The sequence below is a fragment of the Zalophus californianus genome, chromosome 6 (assembly GCF_009762305.2).
Source record: "Zalophus californianus isolate mZalCal1 chromosome 6, mZalCal1.pri.v2, whole genome shotgun sequence".
NCBI classification, from domain to species: Eukaryota; Metazoa; Chordata; class Mammalia; order Carnivora; family Otariidae; genus Zalophus; species Zalophus californianus.
In genome coordinates, this window is record NC_045600.1 from 41,681,435 (window position 1) to 41,703,784 (window position 22,350).

A 22,350-nucleotide genomic window follows, 5' to 3' on the forward strand; every position below is an offset into this window, starting at 1 on the left:
GGCTGATGTTGCAGTTCACCTCGGAAATCTCCCTCCTGGTGCGTCAGAGGTCATCCGCGTGCTTCCCAGCCGAGTTCTGCAGCTCCTACTACTTGATCTGGGACAGCCCTCAGTCTCTGCCCAGCTGCAGCTGACCATCTCCTGGTACTGGACCTTGAGCTCTCGATGATGCCCTCTGGTCCAGGGAGCGGCTGCTGTCCACGGAGAGGCCCGCGGAGGTGTCGGAGATCTGTGGCTGACTCCAGCTCTGCCTCGTTCACCTGAGCTTCACCCACAGCCTTCTTGATGGTGACAGATGCATTCTCCATCTCTGCACACTCTTCAGTGTCTTCCTTGTATTCATTCTGAAGTCCTCCGCCAGCCCCTGCATATTGCCCAGTGCCACCTGCAGCTTTGGGGTCTCCTGGACCACGGTGTCCACCTGCCGACAAAGCTTGTTGAGGTAGCTCTGGAGCATGTTGTCCTTGTTGCTCTGAGCTGTTTCCTGCTGCTGTGGGAGGCTCTACCTGGTCTCCAGAATCTCATTCTGCTGCTCCAGGTTCCACACCTTGTCGCTAAAGGAGGCAAACTTACTGCTGAGGGAGGGTCTTGACCTGCTCCTTCTTCTGGGTGCACTCGGTCTGGATGTTGGGGTTCGCCTCCACCTTAAGAGGACTCAGCAGGCTCTGGTCCACCAAGACAGCTGTGATGCTCCCCACACCCCCAAACCCACCGTGGCCACGACCATACTCATGCTGGTATCCAGGCCATCTTGCAAGCTGCTGCAGCGGCCCACCAGGGAACGACTGGGGGGCAGATGCGGGCAGCAGGCCCATGTGTGTGAGCAGCTGCTGAAGGCCTGGGGGCCAGAGGTGGACACCTCGCAGGACTTCTGGGTCACTCTGATGGATGTGATGGAGGCTGGAGCAGAGGTGAGTAGCTGGGCCAGAGAATTCAAAAGGAGCTGAGAAGCTGCTTCTAGGTGGGGGTGAGGGAATCTTGATGTGTCTGGAGTTTACTGACTTTCCTGCTAATCAACCAGTTTCACAAGGATTTATTGAATAGTGAGTGTGTGCCTAACATCCTTTCCTAAAGGACTAAGAGACTCAAAACAAGTAAGAATTAGTTCTTAAACTTAATTAGGGCATTCTAATCTTGTCAATTTATTCATTTAGTCATTAAACATGTTTCTTGAGCATGTGTTAAGTGATAAAACATAGACGCATTAAAGTTACTGAACATAAAGAGCATGATTAGGTGCTACACTTAGTTTCTCCTCAAGAGCCAGGCAACTCCACAAATGCTCATGAAATCTACTGAGTGCCGGGACTGGGGACACAAAAATGACCAAGACAGAGCCCATACTATTAAAAAGCTAAAAGCCAGGGAGAAAAATAAATGTATAAATAAAAATACTGAAGGGATAGAACAGTATGGTATGGGGCAGGGACAGTAGGGAAGTGGGGCACGCACAGAGGAAAGCAGGTGGTCAAGGAATGCCCTCGAGGGCAGGCAACATTGACCTGAGTCCTGAAGCTCACATACGAGTTCACAGAATATGGGCCCAGGGGTTGGATGGGGGGAAGTGGTCAGTGGCATGGCTAGAGAAACAGGCGAGCTTGGACTTGCTTGTGATAGTGTCGGGAGTCATGAGTCCATCCTCTCTAACCGGCCCATGAATTCTAGTGGCCCCAAACTTCGATCGCTGCCTCCTCTCCTCAGTGGTGCCTCACGGCTCTGCTCGGACTCACCTTTCTGCTCCACAGGGAGGACACTGTCTCTAAGCAGAAGCTGGAGATCAAGGGGCTCACCTTGCGACCTTTCTTAGAGATTGCAGTCTCATGCCACCTGTTGGCTAATGCCTGGAAACAGTTGCCTCTATGGTTTGTCCAGTTTTATTTTGTTTGCAGTGGGAGGGAGCACTAATCCTGTACAGGTTACTTCATCATAGCTGGAACTTTCCCCTATATCTTGAATAACACTTCACTCAACCCTGACGCTAAATCCTTCCAATTTCTCAAACCTCTGCCTCCATGCCTCTTCCTTCCACTTCCTTCACCTCCTCTCTACTGAAACTGCTTCGTAAGTCGCCTGTGACATCCTTATTGCCATAATTAATGGGTGTTTCTTCCACCTTCAGTCTCGATGACCTCCTGGTAGCATTTGACATGCTTAACTGGTATCTCCTTTTTAAAATTCTCTTCACTTGAATTCTTACTTCTATGACTCTACTTCTGCCTTGGACCTACCTTCGTTTTGTTTGCTGGCCTCAATTTCTCCACCACCTAATGTCCCCCAGGACTGTTCCCCAGAGTTTTCTGTGCGTTCATAGCCCTAGATGGTTAATTTCTTATCCTGCCTTCCTCTGTCTCTTTTATGTTAATGCTTCTACTCTGTGTGACCAGTCTTGTCTTCTTCATCTGAAGTGGTTGCCCTATAAGTATTGTTCCTCCTTCTGGAGTCATGCAGTTTCTCCTACCCTCCAGGCTCAGGTTCCTCAAGATCCTGATTTTAATTAAGTCCAAGATTTGTCAGTATTATCAGCGATTTCCATGTTGGGTTACAATTTGTCTGTTTTCCAGTCTCTTTGCCCCAGTATACTCTGAACCATGGCAGAGAGACTTGGTCTTCACCCTCTTTATAGCTCAGATAACCTAGTTTAGTGTCTGGCACACAGGAGACCCCTCAGTAAGTGTTTATGAATGAATGAATGAATGAATGAATGAATGAGAGTTGCCAAATCTCCTCTAGCCAAAACAAATGGTAGCCAGGAAAATTAGTCTCTGGGCTGTAGAGTGTGTGGGTCAAGGTTAACCCGGAGTTTTCTCTCTAATAGCAGATAACTTCCATCCTCATGTGGCAGCAACCCTGTGCAATCCTGGGGGCTGGAAGCTCATGGCAGTCAATTATTCAAGAAAAAGCCAAAGGAGGAGGGCATCATCTGGGGAATTGGAGGGGTAAGGATGGCAAGAGGAGATAGATTCAAGGAATGTTTAGAAGGCGATGCCAGCAGGACCCTTTAAATTATTCCAGGGCTCCTGCAGTAAATTCAAGTCATCTTCCAGACAGTGTGAACATCTGAAGTATCTTCCACTCCATTAGATTAATTTAGGATTGCAAGAGGAGAGCATGCCTACCAGACTGCAAGAGCTACCTCTGCAAGAGAATTTTTAAATCTATTATGCTCAGCTGTCAGTACCAGCTCAGTACGCATTCCAACACTTGCCTAGCTGCTGTGATTTGCCTCACGTGGGCGAATACAGAACTCCCAGGGGATAATTTACTCCCATAAAACAAACACTTTAATAATATTTATCCCTCATCTCTGGCCAAGAAATGGCCTTGATAGTGAGGATTTCGATTGAACATTTGAAAGGACCCTGGGGGCAGGGAGGTGATTAACATGACAAATCAGTTCCCTCAGATTCTGGGTAGGAAGATTTCAGGAAACTTAAAGAAAATTTCACATCTTCTCCTATTAAATTACAGCACCATGCATGATTTTTATGAATCTTTTGCACTGTGAATAAGAGATTATCTTTCTTGTAACAAGACTATCCTTGGGTGCCTGAGTGGTGCAATCAGTTAAGCTTCCAACTCTTGGTTTTGGGTCGGGTTTTGATCTCAGGGTTGTGAGATCGAGCCCCACAAGGAGCCCAGAGTCAGACTCTGCACTCAGCAAGGAGTCTGCTTGAGATTCTCTCTCTCCACCCCTCCCCCTCATGCACTCTCTCTCTCAAATAAATAAATAAATCTTAAAAAAAAAAATAAAGTACACTGAATGACCTGGCTCTGCCATCTTTCTTCCATCCTGCAGCTCCTCATTTCCATGAAGCCCAGGATTTGTCACTATATCAGGGCTTTCCATGTTGGGATAGAATTCACCTGTTTTCTGGTTTCTTTGCCCCAAGTGTACCGTACACCAAGGCAGAGAGACTTGGTCTTCTCCCTGCATCCATTCATCTGCATAGGTGTCCGTCCCCACCCCCTACATAACAGATTTGGGATGATTTGTCTACTCCTTAAAATAATATGATTTCTGTATTTCCAAAATCTGTATAGAAACTGTGTCCTTTCTCTTTGCATTTGCTGCTGTCAACGCTTCCTGCTTGTGCTTTCTCACCTTCCATGCCTTTCTCTGTAAACGCTGATCCCTTTGCCCCTGCTACTCCACCAAACAGTATTCTTTCCACAGTTGACAATGACCAAAGCCAAACTCTGCACCATGGCTGCCTTCTCCTACCCCCTTTCTCTGGCTTCTATATTGTTGCATCCCCCTCTTTCTTCCCCTCACTTTTTGGCTGCCTTTTTTTTTTTTTTAAATAGGTTCATATCCCTTTAATTAATAGTTTTCTTGAGTCTCAGCCCTAGTTACCTGCATTTCTCAGCATTCTCTCTCTGGATGATCTCATTCCCTCCAGTATGAGTTTACAAGGGTTGTCATAGCAAAGTACCACACATTTGGTGGCTTGTAACAGAAATGTATTGTCTCATAGTTCTGGAGGCTAGAAATCTGAGATCGAGGTGTCAGCAGGGTTTCTTCCTGCCCGCGCGAGTGAGAGGCAATCTATTCTATGCTTCTTACCTAGCTCCTGGTGATCTGTTGACAGCCTTTGGCGTTCTTTGAGTTACAGAAGCAACACCTCAGTACCTGCCTTCATCTTACATGGTGTTTACCCTACTTGTGTGTCTGTATCCAAATTTCCCCTTTTTATAAGACACCAGGCCTATGGGATTAGGGCCCACCCTAAAGACCTCATGTTAATTTGATTACCACTATAAAGATCCTATCTCCAAGTAAGGTCTCATTCTGACATACTGGGGATTAGGACTTCAACATGTGTTGAGAAAGGGTGGGACATATTCAACCCATAACCTCTCCTATAGCTTCAATGACTTGTCCATATACTGATGACTCTCCAATCTGTGTCTCCATCCCAAACCTGTCTTCTGGACTTTGGACCTCTGTGTCCAACTGCCCACCGTCCATCTCTCTTGGATGACTTTCATGTACCTTAAACTCAACATGTCTAAGAATGGTGCCTTATCAATTCACTTGTCCTGGGCAGAAACTGATACTTATTCTTGACTACTCCTTCACCCTCATTTCTACAACCACACCCAATCATTTACCAAATTATGTCAGTTCTATCTCTGCAATGGCTCTCAGCTCAACCCCTCTTTGACCTCACTGCTACCACCTCTGCAAGACCACTAGTATCTCTCCCCCAGACCACTCCAGTGGTTTCCTAACAAGTCGTTCTATCTCTGATTTTACTCCCTCTCAAGCCATTCTCCACATTGCAGAGCACTCTTCTAAAAACCCAGACCTAGTCATTCCATTTCCCTGCTTAAGCCATTCAGTGGCAGTGAGTGCCCTTGGAAGTGGACATCAGACCCAGACAGCTGATGTGAGGCCTTCAGCAGGACATTGAAGGGACAGTGGAATCTATGTGAGTGGGGAAAAGGCTTGTGTGAATGTGGACCTTGGCCTAAACCTTGTGGGTTTAGATTCAAGCGCCATGTCAGTCCATGACAATTGTGAAAATGACCTGATGCTGATCATGTAGGTTTCCCCATATCCCTCAAGGCAGAAACTTGTGAATAGTTGTCTTTAGATGTGGCCTGAATCACAGTGGGCTGCCCAAGCAGCTGCCTCTGCCAGTTCCTGCCTTGCACTCCTCCCTGGTGACAGATGTAGATGCCAACAACATTAGCTATACCCTGGCATGCCCTTCTACCCATTTATTTTTTTCTGCTCATGCATAAGGCATAAATATTTTGTGAACTCTTCCATAAGCTTATGGTTTAAAAGCTAATTCCCAAACGAGAAGATACTGGTGGACCATTGGCAGTTGCAAAGGGCTGAGCAGTCAGTTGGCTGCCAGATTAAAAGGTGGCTTGTCCACCCATTCAGCCTTTAGTGCTGTTTGTGGAAATTCCTGTGTAATTGGCTTTTCCCCTTTTAGACCATAAGAAAATGAAGGTAGGTATCATGCCTTCTTGACTTCCTTGCACTAAGCAGAGGGCCAGACACATAGTAGGCTTCGGTAACTTTTTTTTTTTTAAGATTTTATTTATTTGTCAGAGAGAGAGAGAGGGGGAGAGCACAAGCAGGGGGAGCGGCAGGCAGAGGGAGAAGCAGGCTCCCCTCTGAGCGAGGAGCCTGACATGGGACTCGATCCCAGGACCCTGGGATCATGACCCGAGCCGAAGGCAGGCACTTAACCTCCTGAGCCACCCAGGCGTCCCGGCATCAGTAACTTCTTAATTAACGTGTTATCGCACAATTAGGCCAATAGCCACAGGTCTTTTGGGTTATCCTGAATTGGTTTTTGACTACAGTGAATTATGACACTGCCTTGTGAATGCTTTGTCTACTCTATCAATCAAGAAATTCACCAGGGCCATTTGAAAGAAAATGTATTCCAGAAGAGCCTACCAGGAAGGAATTTTTAAGTAAAGGGTTTCTACAGTCAGCAGGGTGTATTTTCCAAGATTTTCAGGGCAATAATGATATCGCTGGAGGGTGGTAGTGATGCCGCAAGGTACATAGGGATCTTAGTCCCCTTCATGTGCACCTGCATGTGGGTAAATACTTCAGTTCAAATCACAAAGAAATCAAGGCTTTAGGAGCAGAAGAGACAAAGGCTCAACTAGAAGACAATGTGAAGGCTTAATGAAAAGCAAACAGGATCATTCAAGGAAACAAGCTCAACATATGAAAACCCAAGATTAGAAAACAAATAAGAATCAGTTACTTATTTTAACAAGAAGTTATTACTTCAAGCATAAACACTCCCACTCCATCTAAAATATGATTAATGTAAAATTAGTCAATTCATGTAAAATATGATTAATACCATTACATTATTTATATGTGTTTTAAGAATAGTGTATATGGTATTATAAAAAGCAAAATAGTTGTGTAGTCTTAATGCCAGTATCTTACCAACTGAGACACAGGGGTATATATTCAAAGGTACAATTTCCAGAACTGCACTTAATACTCCAGGAGTAGCCAAGTATAGATTTATACTAGACCAGGGTAGCACTTTTACTTTTATTTTCTTCATATGGCATGGCATTTTCTTATCTATCTTGCTTCAATTTATTGAGCTGATCTCTTTGGGAAATGTTCTAAAGTCGATCCTAAATTTCTTTTGGTTTTCCTGAGTTAAGGTGAGTATCTCAGAGCCATCAGGACAGGCCATTTTACTGTATGGCCAGTGAATCTCCACCTGCTGTTGGCATCAGTGCCTGGAGCGACACAGGAGAGCAGTGGGGCTGGTGCATCATGAAGTCCTCCCATTCCACCTTCACCTAGGAGTCAGCCAGCCCCCTTCCAGGGGTGGGGGGAATAGTTGCTTCCTGGTGTTCAGCAAAGGTAATGGACAGCTACACCCCCTTAAGAATGTCTGCCATTGGGTTCTCATAGGGCAGCTGGCAAGAATTCCAGAAAATCTTCCTAAATCTTCCAATGAACCCTCCCTGAGAACAGAAAATGTCACTCATAGAGAAGGTGACAAGGGAAGTAGTGGGTGAGGACATCAGAGAGAAGGAGGAACGGACAGGAGAGGAGGGTACTGTGGGGTTGGGTGTGCCTGAGGCCCCAGAGAGTCCGTCTCTGATGGGGCTCTCAGCTTGGAGCCTCTGAAGTTGTTATGGCTGGTTAGCAAAAGAGAAATTTACTGGGTGGACTGGGGTGGAGAGACTCACAGAACCTTGGAAAATGTGCAGGAACTGAGGGGCTTCACAGTTGAGCAGCCGGGACAGGCCCCCAGGATGCTGCTATTGCCATCACTTATCTACCCCCGGGCTGCCACTGTTGCTCGTGGAACTTGAACCATCCTGGTTTCTGGAAATTTAAAGTTCTGGATAGGAGGGTCTGATGGGGTGAAATCCAGTCATGCCTGCCCCCTATTGTTGTTGGGGGCAGGGAGAGGTGTAGACCTCTTAGAGCCTCATTTGGCTTCCACTGTGGGATATGGGGCACTTTCCCAACAAGACTTATGTAATTGGCAGGGGGAGGGTCCCCTTAAATGAGAAGGGAGTTGAGTGCTGGGCAGTTAAAAGTAGGACAGAGGCCCAAGGTATTCACATTAAAAAACATTCAGGGAATTGTTAATGGGGCTTAGAGATTTTTTAAAAAATTGTTATTTGTTCTTTTGCAATGAAAGACACTTTCTATCATCTGGGAAATTACTTAAGACCGAGGCTATCACCAAAGAAAAAAAATGTTAAAGGCAATTTTATAGTTTTCTGCTGATTCATATCTAGGATAAGCCAAATAGATTTAAAATTCTTTCTTAGGTACCTTGGGAATACTTAAAAATCCATTCCAGATCTATGAGTGTTCAGCAAAAATCATCAAGGTTAACCTATAACCTAACTCTCCAGATGATGAAGGTGTAAGGAATCACAGGCTGCGTAGTCAGAGACTGAGGATGGGCAAGATAAGAGTTAGCTGGAAGTAGGGAAACTGTAGACTTAATAAAATACGGGCGTGGTTGGAGCCATAGTTGAGGGAGGGGTGACATCTTTGAGCAGCGCTGAGGCAGTAAATGCTTGATACTGGATGGAGATGTAGGTCCAGAAATGATCTAAACAAGCAGCTCTTAAGGATGATATTTTGTTTGGGAGAAGGAAGCCAGAAGAAATGTAAGATGGATGGGGGCTGGGGGGTGGGGCAGAGCAGAGAGAGAGAGAATCTTAAGCAGTCTCTACACCCAGCACAAAGCCTGACACTGAGCTGGATCTCACGACCTTGAGATCATGACCCGAGCCGAAATCAAGAGTTGGATGCTTAACTGACTGAGCTACTCAGGGGCCCCACCAACCTCTTCTTTAGAGTATAAATCCAGAACATGCACTTGACAAATATATGGGTTGCCCAAGTAAGAATGAAGTCCCTCTAGGCCCTGGGGTAAAGGGTGCTCTGGTTGTATCACAAATGGGTGAGATCATGACCAGGAAGAGTAAGTATGACCAGTTTATAAGCACAAGATACTGTTATTATTGGTGTTCTTTTGACTTTTATCATGTGAATGCTTGGATCTTAGCAGGGAAAAAAGGGTCCCACTGCCATACATGTTTCTACAGGGGAAGTCCTATCTCTCTTTAAGGAGCATGTTTTGCTTCCAAATAGATGTCTTCCTTCCAGGTTCTATCTGTTCTGTGCATCCTGCCTTCTCCTGCCAGTTTTGCCTTCAAGAGACTCTGCTTCCAACTCATCATCCCTCTTCAAAATACCTCTTTTGCTCCTAGCAACTAAAAGGGCAAAATCCCTACTTTCTCTTTGTTGGAAGCTGTTCTAGGCTCTCTTCCTATCCAAACCCTGCCCTGTGCTAGCATCTGCTGGAATCCATCATCCTCTGCTAAGTATTCTGTAATTGTCCAGGCTGAAATTAATCTTGCCGCTCTCTGAACAATAATTGTCCTTATTTTCTGTACCACAGAACTATTTCCCCTTCATACAGAAAGAGCTCAACAATGCTGATTGGCTGAAATGGGAAGGGCAACAAATTATACTGGAAAGAATATGGGCTTTGGAACTGGACCTGCCTTGACTTTTGAAAATACTTATTTGGGCTGTTGAAGGTCCATTTTCCTCATCTATAAAATGGGAATAGTAAAATCCACACCACAGTATTGTGTTGTCAGGAGATCATATATGTAAAGCTCTTGGCACATGGTAAGTGTTAAATAAGTGCTAGACATTTTGTTTTTACATTGTAAAAATAGGGAGCAGCGACATACTTTTTAGTTTTAAAGGTAGTTATTGGTAGGGAAAATAAATCACATTCCATATAGAATAAATTAATATTGTTTTAGGGACAAGGTGTGCATAGCAGAAATAGAACAATTTTTAGTCCTTTCTTCCAATTGTAGGTTTTAGGTGAATAAAAATTAATTAGGCTTTAAAGGATTTAAAAAGGTCACTTTAGTACACATGTGTAGGTACCCAAACATCTCAGATTTACATCTTGAAAATCTAACTTTTAGTTAATGGACATTTGATTATCATTTGCAATAAGATAATTAACAAGTCTTAAAAATTTTTTTGATACAAAAAATGTGGATAATAATATAATCAACAGCCAGTTTATTTTAAAAGATATTTCTCTAGGAAATGAATCAAGAGTGTTCAGGGGTGCCTGAGTGGCTCAGTTGGTTAAGCATCTGCCTTCCGCTCAGGTCATGATCTCAGGGTCCTGGGATGGAGCACTGCGTTGGGCTCCCTGCTCAGTGGGGAGTCTACTTCTCCTTCATCCTCTCTCTTTGCCCCTCCCCCTGCTTGAACTCTCTCTGTCTCTCACAAATAAGTAAAATCTTTTTTAAAAAAGTGTTCAGAGCTACAGAGAGTGAATAGTATGTGATAAGTAAGGCAGTGCTGTGCTGGGAGGGTTTGGGCTTTAAAGAATAAGGTGGTAGAGATTGAAATGGAAAGTTGGTGTATTGCTTGTAAAAACATCCACCGTGCTGACCCCTTTCAATAATTCTAGGACTAAGTGTTTACCTAATAAATAGCTTTTTTTGCAAATTTCATATGGACTTCAATGAAAACCCAACCAATACAACAGTAAATATTCCCTCACTACAAGGAATATTTGCTGCCATTGTAATGTGATGAAATATTAATTTAAAAATAAGCTGAAATACAGCTTTTCACATAATCTTTTGTTGAATTGCTAATACCTTATCTCTTTTTATAAGATAAAATGTCAAAGTAATAATCGTGGCTTCCAACCAACTCCACGTCAAAATTCAAGACATTTCTGTCTTCGATGTTTCTTCAGTGATTGTAACATCTTCACAGAAAAGATCACGGATATTTAAAAGAAACACACTTACAAAACATTATTTGAAAATTGTCAAAGTTAGTTTTATGCTTAAAGTATGATTTTCAAGAGATTGGTTGGAAGAGTCATCAAAGAAGAATCATCAATCAAAGAAGCTTAAAGCTAGAAGATCATGTGGCCTAGCCCCTCATTTTGTGATTATAATATTATTATTGTAGAAACATGGTAGATCAGATGCCTCTGCCCTTTCAAATTCTCTTTCCACCTGCCCCATAATCTCTCTCTACTTGCCCTTCTTTGTGGTGGTTGAACTAAAAGGACTGCAGAAAACAGGCTCTCTCATCCTCTGACTTTGGCTTACTAATCAATGGGGAGTCCCTAAGAGATATCAAAGGAAAGGAGTATTTTCAGGAAGCCCTAGCTGGGTGCCTACCTTGATGAAAAGTCATAACTCATATCAGGCAAGCCCCTCCTTCCAGATTTTTCTAATCACTCCCTCTCCTTGTCCCTTCAGGCCTAAGTGTAGTAAGAACTGTTGCTACACCTGGATATTACCCTCCCTCCTGTGGTGTCACACGTAGTGGTTCTCAAACTTTTCACTTGCATTGGAATCACCTGGAGAGTTTCTTAAACCATAGGTTACCCCCACTGCAGTTTCTAATTCAATAGGTCTGAGGTGGCTGCTGAGAATTTGCATTTCTAACAAGCTCACAGGTGATGCTACAGTGGCAGGCTTAGGGCACCGTATGGCCCCATAGCCCTGTACCTTGACCACCTTTTAAATAAAGTATCCTAATTTGAGTTTGCTCTCTCTTGCTTCTGGAACCTTGACTAATATAAATGACTATAAAAAATTAGTTGAAAATAGACAAAGTTTGTTTTATGGTTAAACATGATTTGCTTGTTTGAAAAAGATGTGGTATGTATATATGTATACACACAATGGAATATTACTCAGCCATCAAAAAGAATGAAATCTTGCCATTTGCAATGAGGATATTATGCTAAGCAAAATAAGTCAGAGAAAGACAAATACCATATGATTTCACTCATATGTGGAATTTAAGAAACAAGACAGATGAACATGGGGAGGGAAGGAAAAATAAAATAAGATGAAAACAGGGAGGCAAACCATAAGAGACTCTTAACTATAGGAAACAAACTGAGGGTTGCTGGAGGGAGGTGGGTGGGGTAACTGGGTGATGGGCATTAAGGAGGGCACTTGAAGTAATGAGCACTGGGTGTTGTAAGCAACTGATGACTCACTGAATTCTACCTCTGAAACTAATAATACAGTATATGTTAATTAAATTGAATTTAAATTAAAAAATTTTTTAAATCCTTAATGGAGAGAAAGCTGTAGGGATTTAGGAAACCATTTTGTTCAATCATTAAATTTCAGAGTATAAAGAATACAGACAAAGAGAGGTCCAGTGATTTCCCTGAGGGGACATAGCCGGTTGGTATCTTGCCTTTCACGGAAGTCTTTCCAGGATACTATGCTGCCTCTGGTCATACAGCTCCTACCTCTCCAACCCCACTTTCCTTCCCACCCCCACCCCCCACCATCCCCTGGATTGTGTAATTGCCTTCTGTATTTTCATTATCTCTGCCTTTAGGTTTGGGCATCAGGGCTACCAGTGGTCTTTCAGGTAGGTATGCACCATAGCTTGGGGCAAGTGAGGATAAGATCTCCATCTCACTGTTCAGGATAATGCTTAGTAGAACCAAATGTGTCATTGACCTTTTGTGTTCATGAGAGATAAGAGTCAATGTCAGGGCTCTTCTTAGAATGATATCTTAGAGTCTGGTCTATTATCTTCCAAGTCGTCTTGCACTTGCTCACACAGAGCCTTACCTGACACTTTGCTTCTCATCTACTTTCCAAAGAGCTTTTCCTAGTTACTCTTTATTGCTTGGCTTTTCAAGTTGTGTTCCGAGAACCCTACACTTTACACTCTGGGTAGGCGGTTGCTTTACTTTTTTACTTTTTGCTTTGACGTTGCTAAGGAGTTGCCCAAGGCCCTGTCTGCCCAGCCCCACCCGCCCTTTCCCGTTTTGTCACAGTGTTCTCTGGCCACAGAAGCTGGACCAGGTGTCAGTATAAGACACAACAAGATCCTTCCTCAAGATTTTTGACTCTGGGAAACTGGATTTCTAGCTGTAAGACTGGAAACCTGGGAGCTTCAAACAACCAAATGTTCTGCAGAGAAAACCAGATGACAGCCAAGTGAGAAGACATGCGGCCGGTACCTGCAGTGAGAGATGGGGGACTATTTGCCTACACCAAGCCCCAGGCCCAGGTGTTCCTGAGGTTTAGGGACATTCCTGGCTGTCCTCTCCCTTGGTTGCTAAGCTAAAAATTCTACATTTTTGCTTAAACCAGGTCAAGTTTGGATTTCTTTTATATGAAGTCAGATATTCTAACTGATAAAGTACTGCTAATAGTCATTTTTGTTTACCTGTTTATTTTTTGTTATAATAGTCTGCATGTATTGAGCACGTTCCGTGGAACATTTAATCTGAGCAACACTGCTCAAAGGATTTTCAAGGCTTGTTTGCACTCAGAATTCAGCATTTTAGAATTGCTCATCTTATCATTGTCTCATAGCACACTCTTTACCCCTCTGAGTATTTGCCTCTGTGGTTGCCTCAGACTCTATTGCTTATTCCTCAGTGTAGAACTCTGCCCGGCAAAGTCCTGCTCATCCTTCAAAGCCAACTTTGATGTAGCCACTCCTAGAGACTTCCCTGCTCCTGGCAGAATGAATCACTCCCTTTCTTCTTGCCCTCCAATTCACATTAAATTATGCTTAATTGGTTACAAGTCTGACTCCAATACTATGTTGAGAGCCCCGTGCGGGCACGGACTGTGTATTCTTCATTTGTCTAACTCCTGTTCCAGGGACAATACCTGCCCTAGAATAGGTGTTTAATAACTACTTGTTGAGTTACATCAATTTGGGGAACCTGCAGAGCCTAACCAGTGCAAATGAAGAAATTATATTCTTGTGCCTGGACAAATATGAAAAATGGCACAAGATAGACCTACTGCTATGGCTCAAGTGAGCAGATGTCTTTACAGGGGTCGGGGGGGACCGTCTGGTGTGACTAATGAGAGACTTCCAACCTATCACTTCTAATACACTTTACTCTCAATATCTATTAAAGTCTGAACACTGTTCACTAACTGAATTTGCAATGCCCAGGCACTCACTGTGGCATAGAAAATTGAAAATAGGCGTGATTTATTTATGATCCTTGACTGCACCCCAGGTGACGTTCTGAATATTATTTTTGTCAGAGGTGGCTTTATAGTAATTGAAGGGTACACGACCATGTAGCATGGGGCAGTGTTTTTGTTTTCCAGGATTGGAGGTGACGGTTTCATGGCCCAAGCCCTGAACATTGCCTCTGGGCTTGGCTCTGAAGTTTAAAGTTTGCCTTTTTAGGACAATGATTTAAATGTCTGCAGTGTCTCCAGTGGGTCAACTGCCCTCGGATCTCTTTCATAAATCAACCGGTGTGAGGCAACTGGCAGCAGGAAAGGGTGTTGAGCCTTATTGCATACAGACCAGGAGGTACAGAAGCCAGAATGTAACAACACTTCAGTGAAAATGAGGAAGCAAGAGAAATCGCTAGTTTGGCTTACAAATCCAACACTCCTAGCTGCACATGATTTACCAACTTTTTAACTATGGCCAATGTTTTATCTCAGTCCTTGCTCAACTAACTTCCCAACCTATTTTGGAATTTCCTCTTTCCCGCCTATAATTCCACCTCTTGTCCACCTATAATGATCATTGCCGAATGATCACAAAATGAAACATGATATTCACATAAGAAAACACGAGAAGGCACAACTCATGTAAAATAAATTATGAAAAATACTTGAAAGATAAATTAAAAATGACTCTTAGAGTATCAACCCCTCTTAAAGAGCATAAATAAATGAGAGTTCACTGAATTTTAGACAGACTCTTCTCAGGGAATTTGAAATATTCAATTAGAAACATAGTTGTGAAAGGCATAGGAAACATCTTGGATATGTAAAATAAGAACCTTATGTATTTTTGACACTTTTATAATAACAGCATTAACATAGCATTAATTTAAGCATAATAATCAATATGTAATTCTTCTGTTGCTTATTTGAGTAGCTGTACATTTTTTATTCCTTTGAATCCAAGATTAAATAATACATCTTAATTAGATCAACTTAAGACACTTAATAATAGATGGTACAGCTAATTCCATTTTTATATATCTCTCCTTGTTTTTCCCAATACTGAGAAAAAAAGAAAAGGGAAGAACAGAAAACAAGAAACACTTTGTCATAGATGAGGAGGCCCGGACTACAGAACTAACACTCACAGCCAAGTTACTCTGCTGTCCTGCTAGGTTCTTGTTGGAGACCATGGTCCAGGAACTCAAGCTTTCTTTTTCTGGATATCCCTGTTTCTCAAGGTTCTGATTTGATTGCTTCAAGTGATAACTCACACAGTACGTGACATGATTATTCAAAGCCAAACTAAAGCCAAGATGCCATTGCTGTTTCAAGATTTTGCTCTTCATTTGATGGTTTCTACCATCTCAGAAGCACCACAACAAGACATAGCCTCCACGACCACAGAGGATGATAGCCTCTGTTCTTCCCTTTGTAGCCATGGAGATAGAGAAACTCATAACTTTCAAGGAAAAATAAATGTACTCTGTGAACAAACATAGGCAGCCAAGGAGACACGATGACTGAATGCAATGTGGTGTCCTGGGTGGGGTCCTGGAACAGGAAAAGGCCATTAGTAACAAAGCTAGGGAAATCCAAACAAGGTTTGGAGCGTGGTTAATAACAATAGCCAATGTTAATCTCTTAATTTTGACAAATGCATAGCGGGGAGAGTGATGCAAGATGTTACCATTAGAGGAAACTGGGTAAAGAGCATATGGGAACCCAAATGTCTTTTCAATTTTTCTGTAAATATAAAATTATTTCAAAATTAAAAGTTTACTGAGAGAAAGAGAGAGAGAATGCCGTCTCCGGCATCAGGCAGCTTCTGCAGATGGAGAGAGTGAAAGCATTCACACAAGAGAAAGTCAAGCCTTGGGACAGCTAGTGCAAGACTACTGTCAAATGAGCTCAGACAGTAAAAGTTCAAAGAAAGTATAGGTGCATGTGACTTAACAGCAAAGACTGCATGAACCATTCAGGATTTGATTGTGGTATTTAAAGATTTGGGTAGATTCGGAGTATTCCAGGTAGAGGAACAACCCAGTTAAAGGCTTACAGCTTGTCAGTAGTGAGAGGAAGGTGTCAGAACACAGCCAGAACTAGTTGGAATGGAGTGTTCAGCTTGGAGCAAGGCTAGCTGTGTAATTAGAGGGCCCAGGGCAAAGTGAAAATGTAGAGCCCCTTTTCCAAAAAGCAGAAAATGGCTTTTTCCTTTCTTATGTTCTCTCTCTTTCTCTTTCTCCATTTTTTATTTGCTACTTAACGTCTGTTCCCTTGGACACAGGGATACTTGTTGGGTGAGTGCAGGCCCCCACAGACACTGGTGGTCTCACCCTGAGATCCCAACACTCTCCACACCAGGACTCAGGTCCCTGTAGGATTGCAAAGCAAAGACATGGGAGTGGTGGCTGAAAACCCACTCCAAGAGGTGGGGAGGCAACAGGAGGCAAGACCACGCCTGAGCTGAGGCTCTGAGCCCAAGCCCCCTGCATGTGCTCCATTATCCCATTGGAAATCACTTACAGAAAATAAGTTCAAAGATAAAAGAAATCTACACATTCAAAGGAATCCCTATCAAAATACCATCAACATTTTTCACAGAGCTGAAACAAGCAATCCTAAAATTTGTATGGAACCAGAAAAGACCCCGAATAGCCAGGGGAATGTTGAAAAAGAAAACCAAAGCTGGGGGCATCACAATGCCTGACTTAAAGCTGTATTATAAAGCCATAATCATCAGGACAGCATGGTATTGGCACAAAAACAGATACATAGATCAATGGAAGAGAATAGAGACCCCAGAAATGGACCTTCAACATTATGGTAAACTAATCTTCGACAAAGCAGGAAAGAATATCCAGTGGAAAAAAGACAGTCTCTTCAATAAATGGTGCTAGGAAAATTGGACAGCCACATGCAGAAGAATGAAACTGGTCCAAACTTACACCATACACAAAGATAAACTCAAAATGGATGAAAGACCTCAATGTGAGACAGGAATCCATCAAAATCCTAAAGGTGAACACAGGCAGCAACCTCTTCGACCACAGCAACTTCTTGCAAGACACGTCTCTAAAGGCAAGGGAAACAAAAGCAAAAATGAACTATTGGGACTTCATCAAGATAAAAAGCTTCTGCACAGCAAAGGAAACAGTCAACAAAACTAAAAGGCAACCTATGAAATGGGAGAAGATATTTGCAAATGACATATCAGATAAAGGGCTGGTATCCAAGATCTAGAAATAACTTATCAAACTCAACACCCAAAAAACAAATAATCTGGTCAAGAAATGGGCAGAAGACATGAACAGACACTTCTCCAAAGAAGACATACAAATGGCCAACAGACACATGAAAAAATGTTCTACATCACTTGTCATCAGGGAAATCCAAATCAAAACCACAATACCACCAGTTAGAATGGCTAAAATTAATAAGACAGGAAACAACAAATGTTGGTGAGGCTGTGGAAAAAAGGGGAACCCTCTTACACTCTTGGTGGGAATGCAAGCTGGTGCAGCCACTCTGGAAAGCAGTATGGAGGTTCCTCAAGAAGTTAAAAATAGAGCTACCCTACAACCCAGTAATTGCACTACAGAGTATTTACCCCAAAGATACAGACGTAGTGAAAGGGGCACCTGCACCCCAATGTTCATAGCAGCAATGTCCACAATAGCCAAACTGTGGAAGGACATGAGATGCCCTTCAACAGATGAATGGATAAAGAAGATGTGGTTCATATATACAATGGAATATTACTCAGCCATCAGAAAGGATGAATACCTACCATTTACGTGGATGGAATTGGAGGGTATTATGCTAAGTGAAATAAGTCAAGCAGAGAAAGACAATTATATGATTTCACTCATGTGGAATATAAGAAATAGTGCAGATGATCATAGGGGAAGGGAGAGAAAACTCAATGGGAAGAAATCAGAGAGGGAGACAAATCATGAGACTCTGGGAAACAAACTGGGTTACAGAAGGGAGGGGGTTGGGGGGAGGGGGTGACTGGGTGATGGACATTAATAAGGGCACGGGATGTGATGAGCACTGGGTGTTATATGCAACTAATGAATCATTGAACACTACATCAAAAACTGATGATGTACTATAGGTTGACTAATTGAATTTAAATTAAAAAAAGAAAGATAAAAGCACTTCCACATGGCAACTATGCACTGTTGTGGGGGAGGCATGTGAGGTCCTTCTGAGCCTGGTGTGGCTGCACCGGTTGCAGGCCCATAAAGCTGGCCCACCCTGGGCAGGGGTGCTTAGAAGATTAATCAGGATCAGGTGGGGCTTAGCCTGTGGAGGATTCTGAAGGCTGGGTTTTTCCTCTGTAAGAGTGGAGAGAGGCCAGAGGTGATTGCGGAGACACAACCAAGTCGGATTTTTGTGACCAATCCAGTGGAAAAGTGTAGAGTGGGCTTCATAGGAGACACCTCTGGCAGTTTCACCAGTCAAGAATTCAACAGTCAATCTTAGGAGGAGAAGGGAAGAAGCAAGCGTGACAGGACAGTTTCCTTCCCTTGAGGTAAACTATTTGACTGTGTTAACAGTTCTAATTCAGAACAGATGTATCAACCCAAACACCATTTTCTGAAGTTCATTTTTGGTTGACAGATTTATCTAAAAAGACCCTTTATCTTAGGGACACAGACCTTGCCAATATAGAATTTTCTTTTTAGGAGCCCCTCTTATAAAATTAGAATTGAGCTCAATGAATGTCCCTGATATCAGGACTGTGATTGCTGCTGCCATGTATTTTACTGCCAAGGCATTTAAAATCTGTTTCTAGTTTGGGGGTGCCTGGGTGGCTCAGTCTGTTAAGCATCTGCCTTTAGTTCGGGTCATGATCCTGGGGTCCTGAGGTCGGGCTCCCTGCTCAGCGGGAAGTCTGCTTATCCCTCTCCCCACCCCTCGCCCCTGCTCGTTCTCTCTCTGTCTCTCTCCTAAATAAATAAAGTTTAAAAAATCTTTTTTTTTTTCTTCTGTTTCCAGTTTTTCCTCTGGAAAGTTCTCAAACTGCTTTGAACTCTTTTTTCCCAGGTACCTCCAGATCCTCAGTTACTCGATGTAAACCAGGAGCCAACTGCCCCAGTTCCCACAGTGGTATCAGTAGACAACTCTCCCCTCTTTCTGTCACCGAAGATTCTTCTGCTCCTATTTTTGAACTTCAGAGCCGAGGATCCTCTGGAGTTTGTGGACACAGAGTCGAAAGGCAGAACAGATCAGGTACTCTGGTGGCCTCCTCTTAAATAACAGTACATCTAGCTAACCTTCTAACCAGCCATGAAAGATGGTACCATTGGCCCAGAATGTAGAGACGTTACATGGACTGTCAGATGGGAGTGGGGAAGGTTTATCAAGTGGAAGAAGGAAGAAGGGAAATGTGTAGCTAGGATCTGTTAGTGGCGTACAGTATAGCAGAGAAAGCAAATACCAAAGACGGTCGTTGAAGTGCTTAACACAGGATTAAACAGTGACACCCAGTTACATTTATAAGGTAACTAGTTTTCTCATCTTGAAGATGTCAACGCCAGCATCTTTGATCTCAACCCTGGGATTGAGTAATAGCCTACTCCCTCTCTGAGAATGAAAACAGCAGTAAAATCATGGACTCTGCTTTTGTGCCCGTCAGGACTGGCGGTCCTTGGAACCCTTTTAGTTTTCCCAGTTTTGCACCTTCTTCGGGACACTGCATTGCCTCCCTGATCAGCATTTACTGGTCAGTCAAGACCTCTAGACTTTCCTCACATCCGCTTGACCACACTCACCAACTTCCAGGTTACTCAGGTTACTGGAATTGCTAGATGAATCTCATAACTAGATCCAGGGATTTCCCACCAAACTTACCATTTTCCGATGCAGCTGAGTCCACTAGGCTGCTGACCATACTGGCCTTTTTGGCGGTGGATATCTTACTGCCTTCCCTAGAGCATGTGCTCAAGTTCCCAGTTCATACTCACTTCCTCTTGTCACATGACTGCACTTCCATTTTTGAAAAGAGCGAAACAATCAACAGTCATATGCTAACAGACACTTTCCTCTGTGCCCCGATGTCTCTGTTCTTTTGTTTGCCAATTACCGTATTTTGGCGCTGCCTTTAACGTGCGTGTTTCTACCTTTCCAATGTCAACTCCTTTTGCTGTGTCCATGACCACCTCCTCTCCCTCTCTGCCACCTGCATTTTCAGTCTCTTCTTCCACTCATTCCTTCAGCTTGGTCAGTAACATATTAAATCTCTTGCATCCTTAAAAACAGTAATAAAACAGCAAAAACAACAAAAGACTCCATCCAAAATAAATAGTTAGTTGAAAATAAAACAGACCTTTGAGAAAACTGGCTTAAAAAAATAAACAGAAGAAAATGAAATTCAGGACACTTAGTATGGATGGGGGGCGGTAACAAAGGTATACAGGAAATAGAAAAGCCTCTTCTAGGGCTCCCCTAATTTGAGAAGAAGGGTTTTTTTTTATATAAGAAAAGATATTTTTCAAAAAGTGACAATATTTTAAAATAGTATCTCAGCAACTATTGACCCCAAGGCTGAGGTTCTTTTTTAAAAATGAAGAAAATGACATCTTAAATCATCAGAAAGTTTTAATTGGCTCTAATAAGTTGCAGTAATATTCCTATTATCCCAGTTATCTGCAGAAGAGAATGTTCCAGTTAATTAAATACACTGGTTAATAAAGACTTGCCCTATCTATCATATGCAGACTACAAATTTTAAAGGCTATACCATTAAAGGTCACATGGGACATAATTTACTTTCTGTGATGGTTCAGAAGGCACTTGGGGGATATTCCAGGGCCCCAAAGAGAAAAGGGGAAGAATCTGAAGAGCAGCTCACCATACTTTCATGAATGTTATAGACTTAACTTCAAAACGAATCCCATGAGACAAGTGTTATCACTGTTTGACGGATAAAAAAGCTGAGACTGGAATCAAACATGAGCTCAGGGCCATACAATGGTTGCACTCATGTTTCCAAATTCCAGTGGCCTCTACCATTAATAAATCTGATCAAGTTTCATGGTAATGGATGGAATTCCTGGTATATCAGTTGTAATGATATATACAAAACTATACATCTAAGCAGGACTGTAGAGAATTTAAAATGACCAGAAAAACAAAAGAGCTCTGGAGACCCAGTCTTTCTATGATATTGGTAGAAGGTAAAAGTAAAGAATTGGCAACAATTAAATCTAGCTAGCAGAAGAAGAATAGGTCGATGCTCTGCAGGGATCTAGGTGACTACTGGTGTCATCAAGAGTACTGTCCATGGTATGAGGGTGGCACCGAGCAGTCTTCAAAGAAGGTGACAGTGAAGGCAGACATCACCTTAACGGGATACTGAGAACCTTTGTAGAATCACTCCTCCTTTATGAGATGGTCCCTGAGAATAATGTAATCTGAAGAGTACACCTTTCTCTTAGGCATCACTCCTCTTAAGCCTCATGCCAGACTACCATTCCTGTCAGAAAGAGAAATTTTTCTCCAGACCGCTTCTGAAACTTCCAGTGCTTGAATGAAGAGCTCAAGCCTGAAACCTAGACAGAACAAATATCCAGAATAAAAGATTTGGACGGTAGAGTCATACCAACTTGGGTTCAACCTTGGACAACTTTTAACACAAATCTCAGTTTTTTTCATCTGTAAAATGGGAGTGATAATACCTCCTTCACCCAGTAGGTTACCGTTTCCTTCCCAGCCTCCCAAGACAAGAGTCTCTTAATCTACCCTCTCACTCATTTTGTATTTTTCCCCTCTACTCTCTGCATAAGCCACGTGGTTATAGAGAGGATTTGCAGAACTGCTATCAAGAGCAGGAATTGTCTATACATAGTAAAGGGAGCTAGCTGGCTCACACTTCCAGACTCATGTCAATGTTACTACATCATGGAAGTTTCTACTGATCATTTCCCACCCTGTCCCTTAACCAGTGCTTCTCTTCTGCCTCCACATGGCCTTGTATCTGCCATAGTTGGCCCTATCACACTATTTTGGATGTTTTCTGGCTTAACACTGGGCCATGAGCTCAGGTCTTTCATCTTTGAACCCTTAGGACCCAAAGAGCTAACTAGCTCCTGGTAATCTCTATAAGATTTTGTTGAATACAGGAAAAAAAGAAGACCAGTTTTCATCTTCTAGAGGCCTGGGCCCTGACATTCCAGTACTGTTTAGAAGACTTGGAAGTCATACAGTAATTACTGTGTTTGTCATTACTTGGTTTATAGTCCCCAATTCAGAATTCACCTTCAAGTCTTGCTACCTCCCTCCCCAAATAATTATATCAGAAAGCCTTGGCTGGGTGAAAGTTTTTACCCCAGG

At 42.8% G+C, this 22,350-nt stretch overlaps 1 protein-coding gene across 1 annotated transcript in view; it reads left to right on the forward strand.

Annotated features, from left to right (window-relative positions):
* Nucleotides 1-22,350, forward strand: part of SLC35F4 (solute carrier family 35 member F4) — a 229,206-nt gene that overhangs the window by 182,677 nt on the left and 24,179 nt on the right. Inside the window, exon 2 of the mRNA XM_027571591.1 lies at nt 19,063-19,248. Coding sequence (XP_027427392.1) covers nt 19,063-19,248 — 186 coding nt within the window. The remainder of the gene's footprint in view (nt 1-19,062; nt 19,249-22,350) is intronic.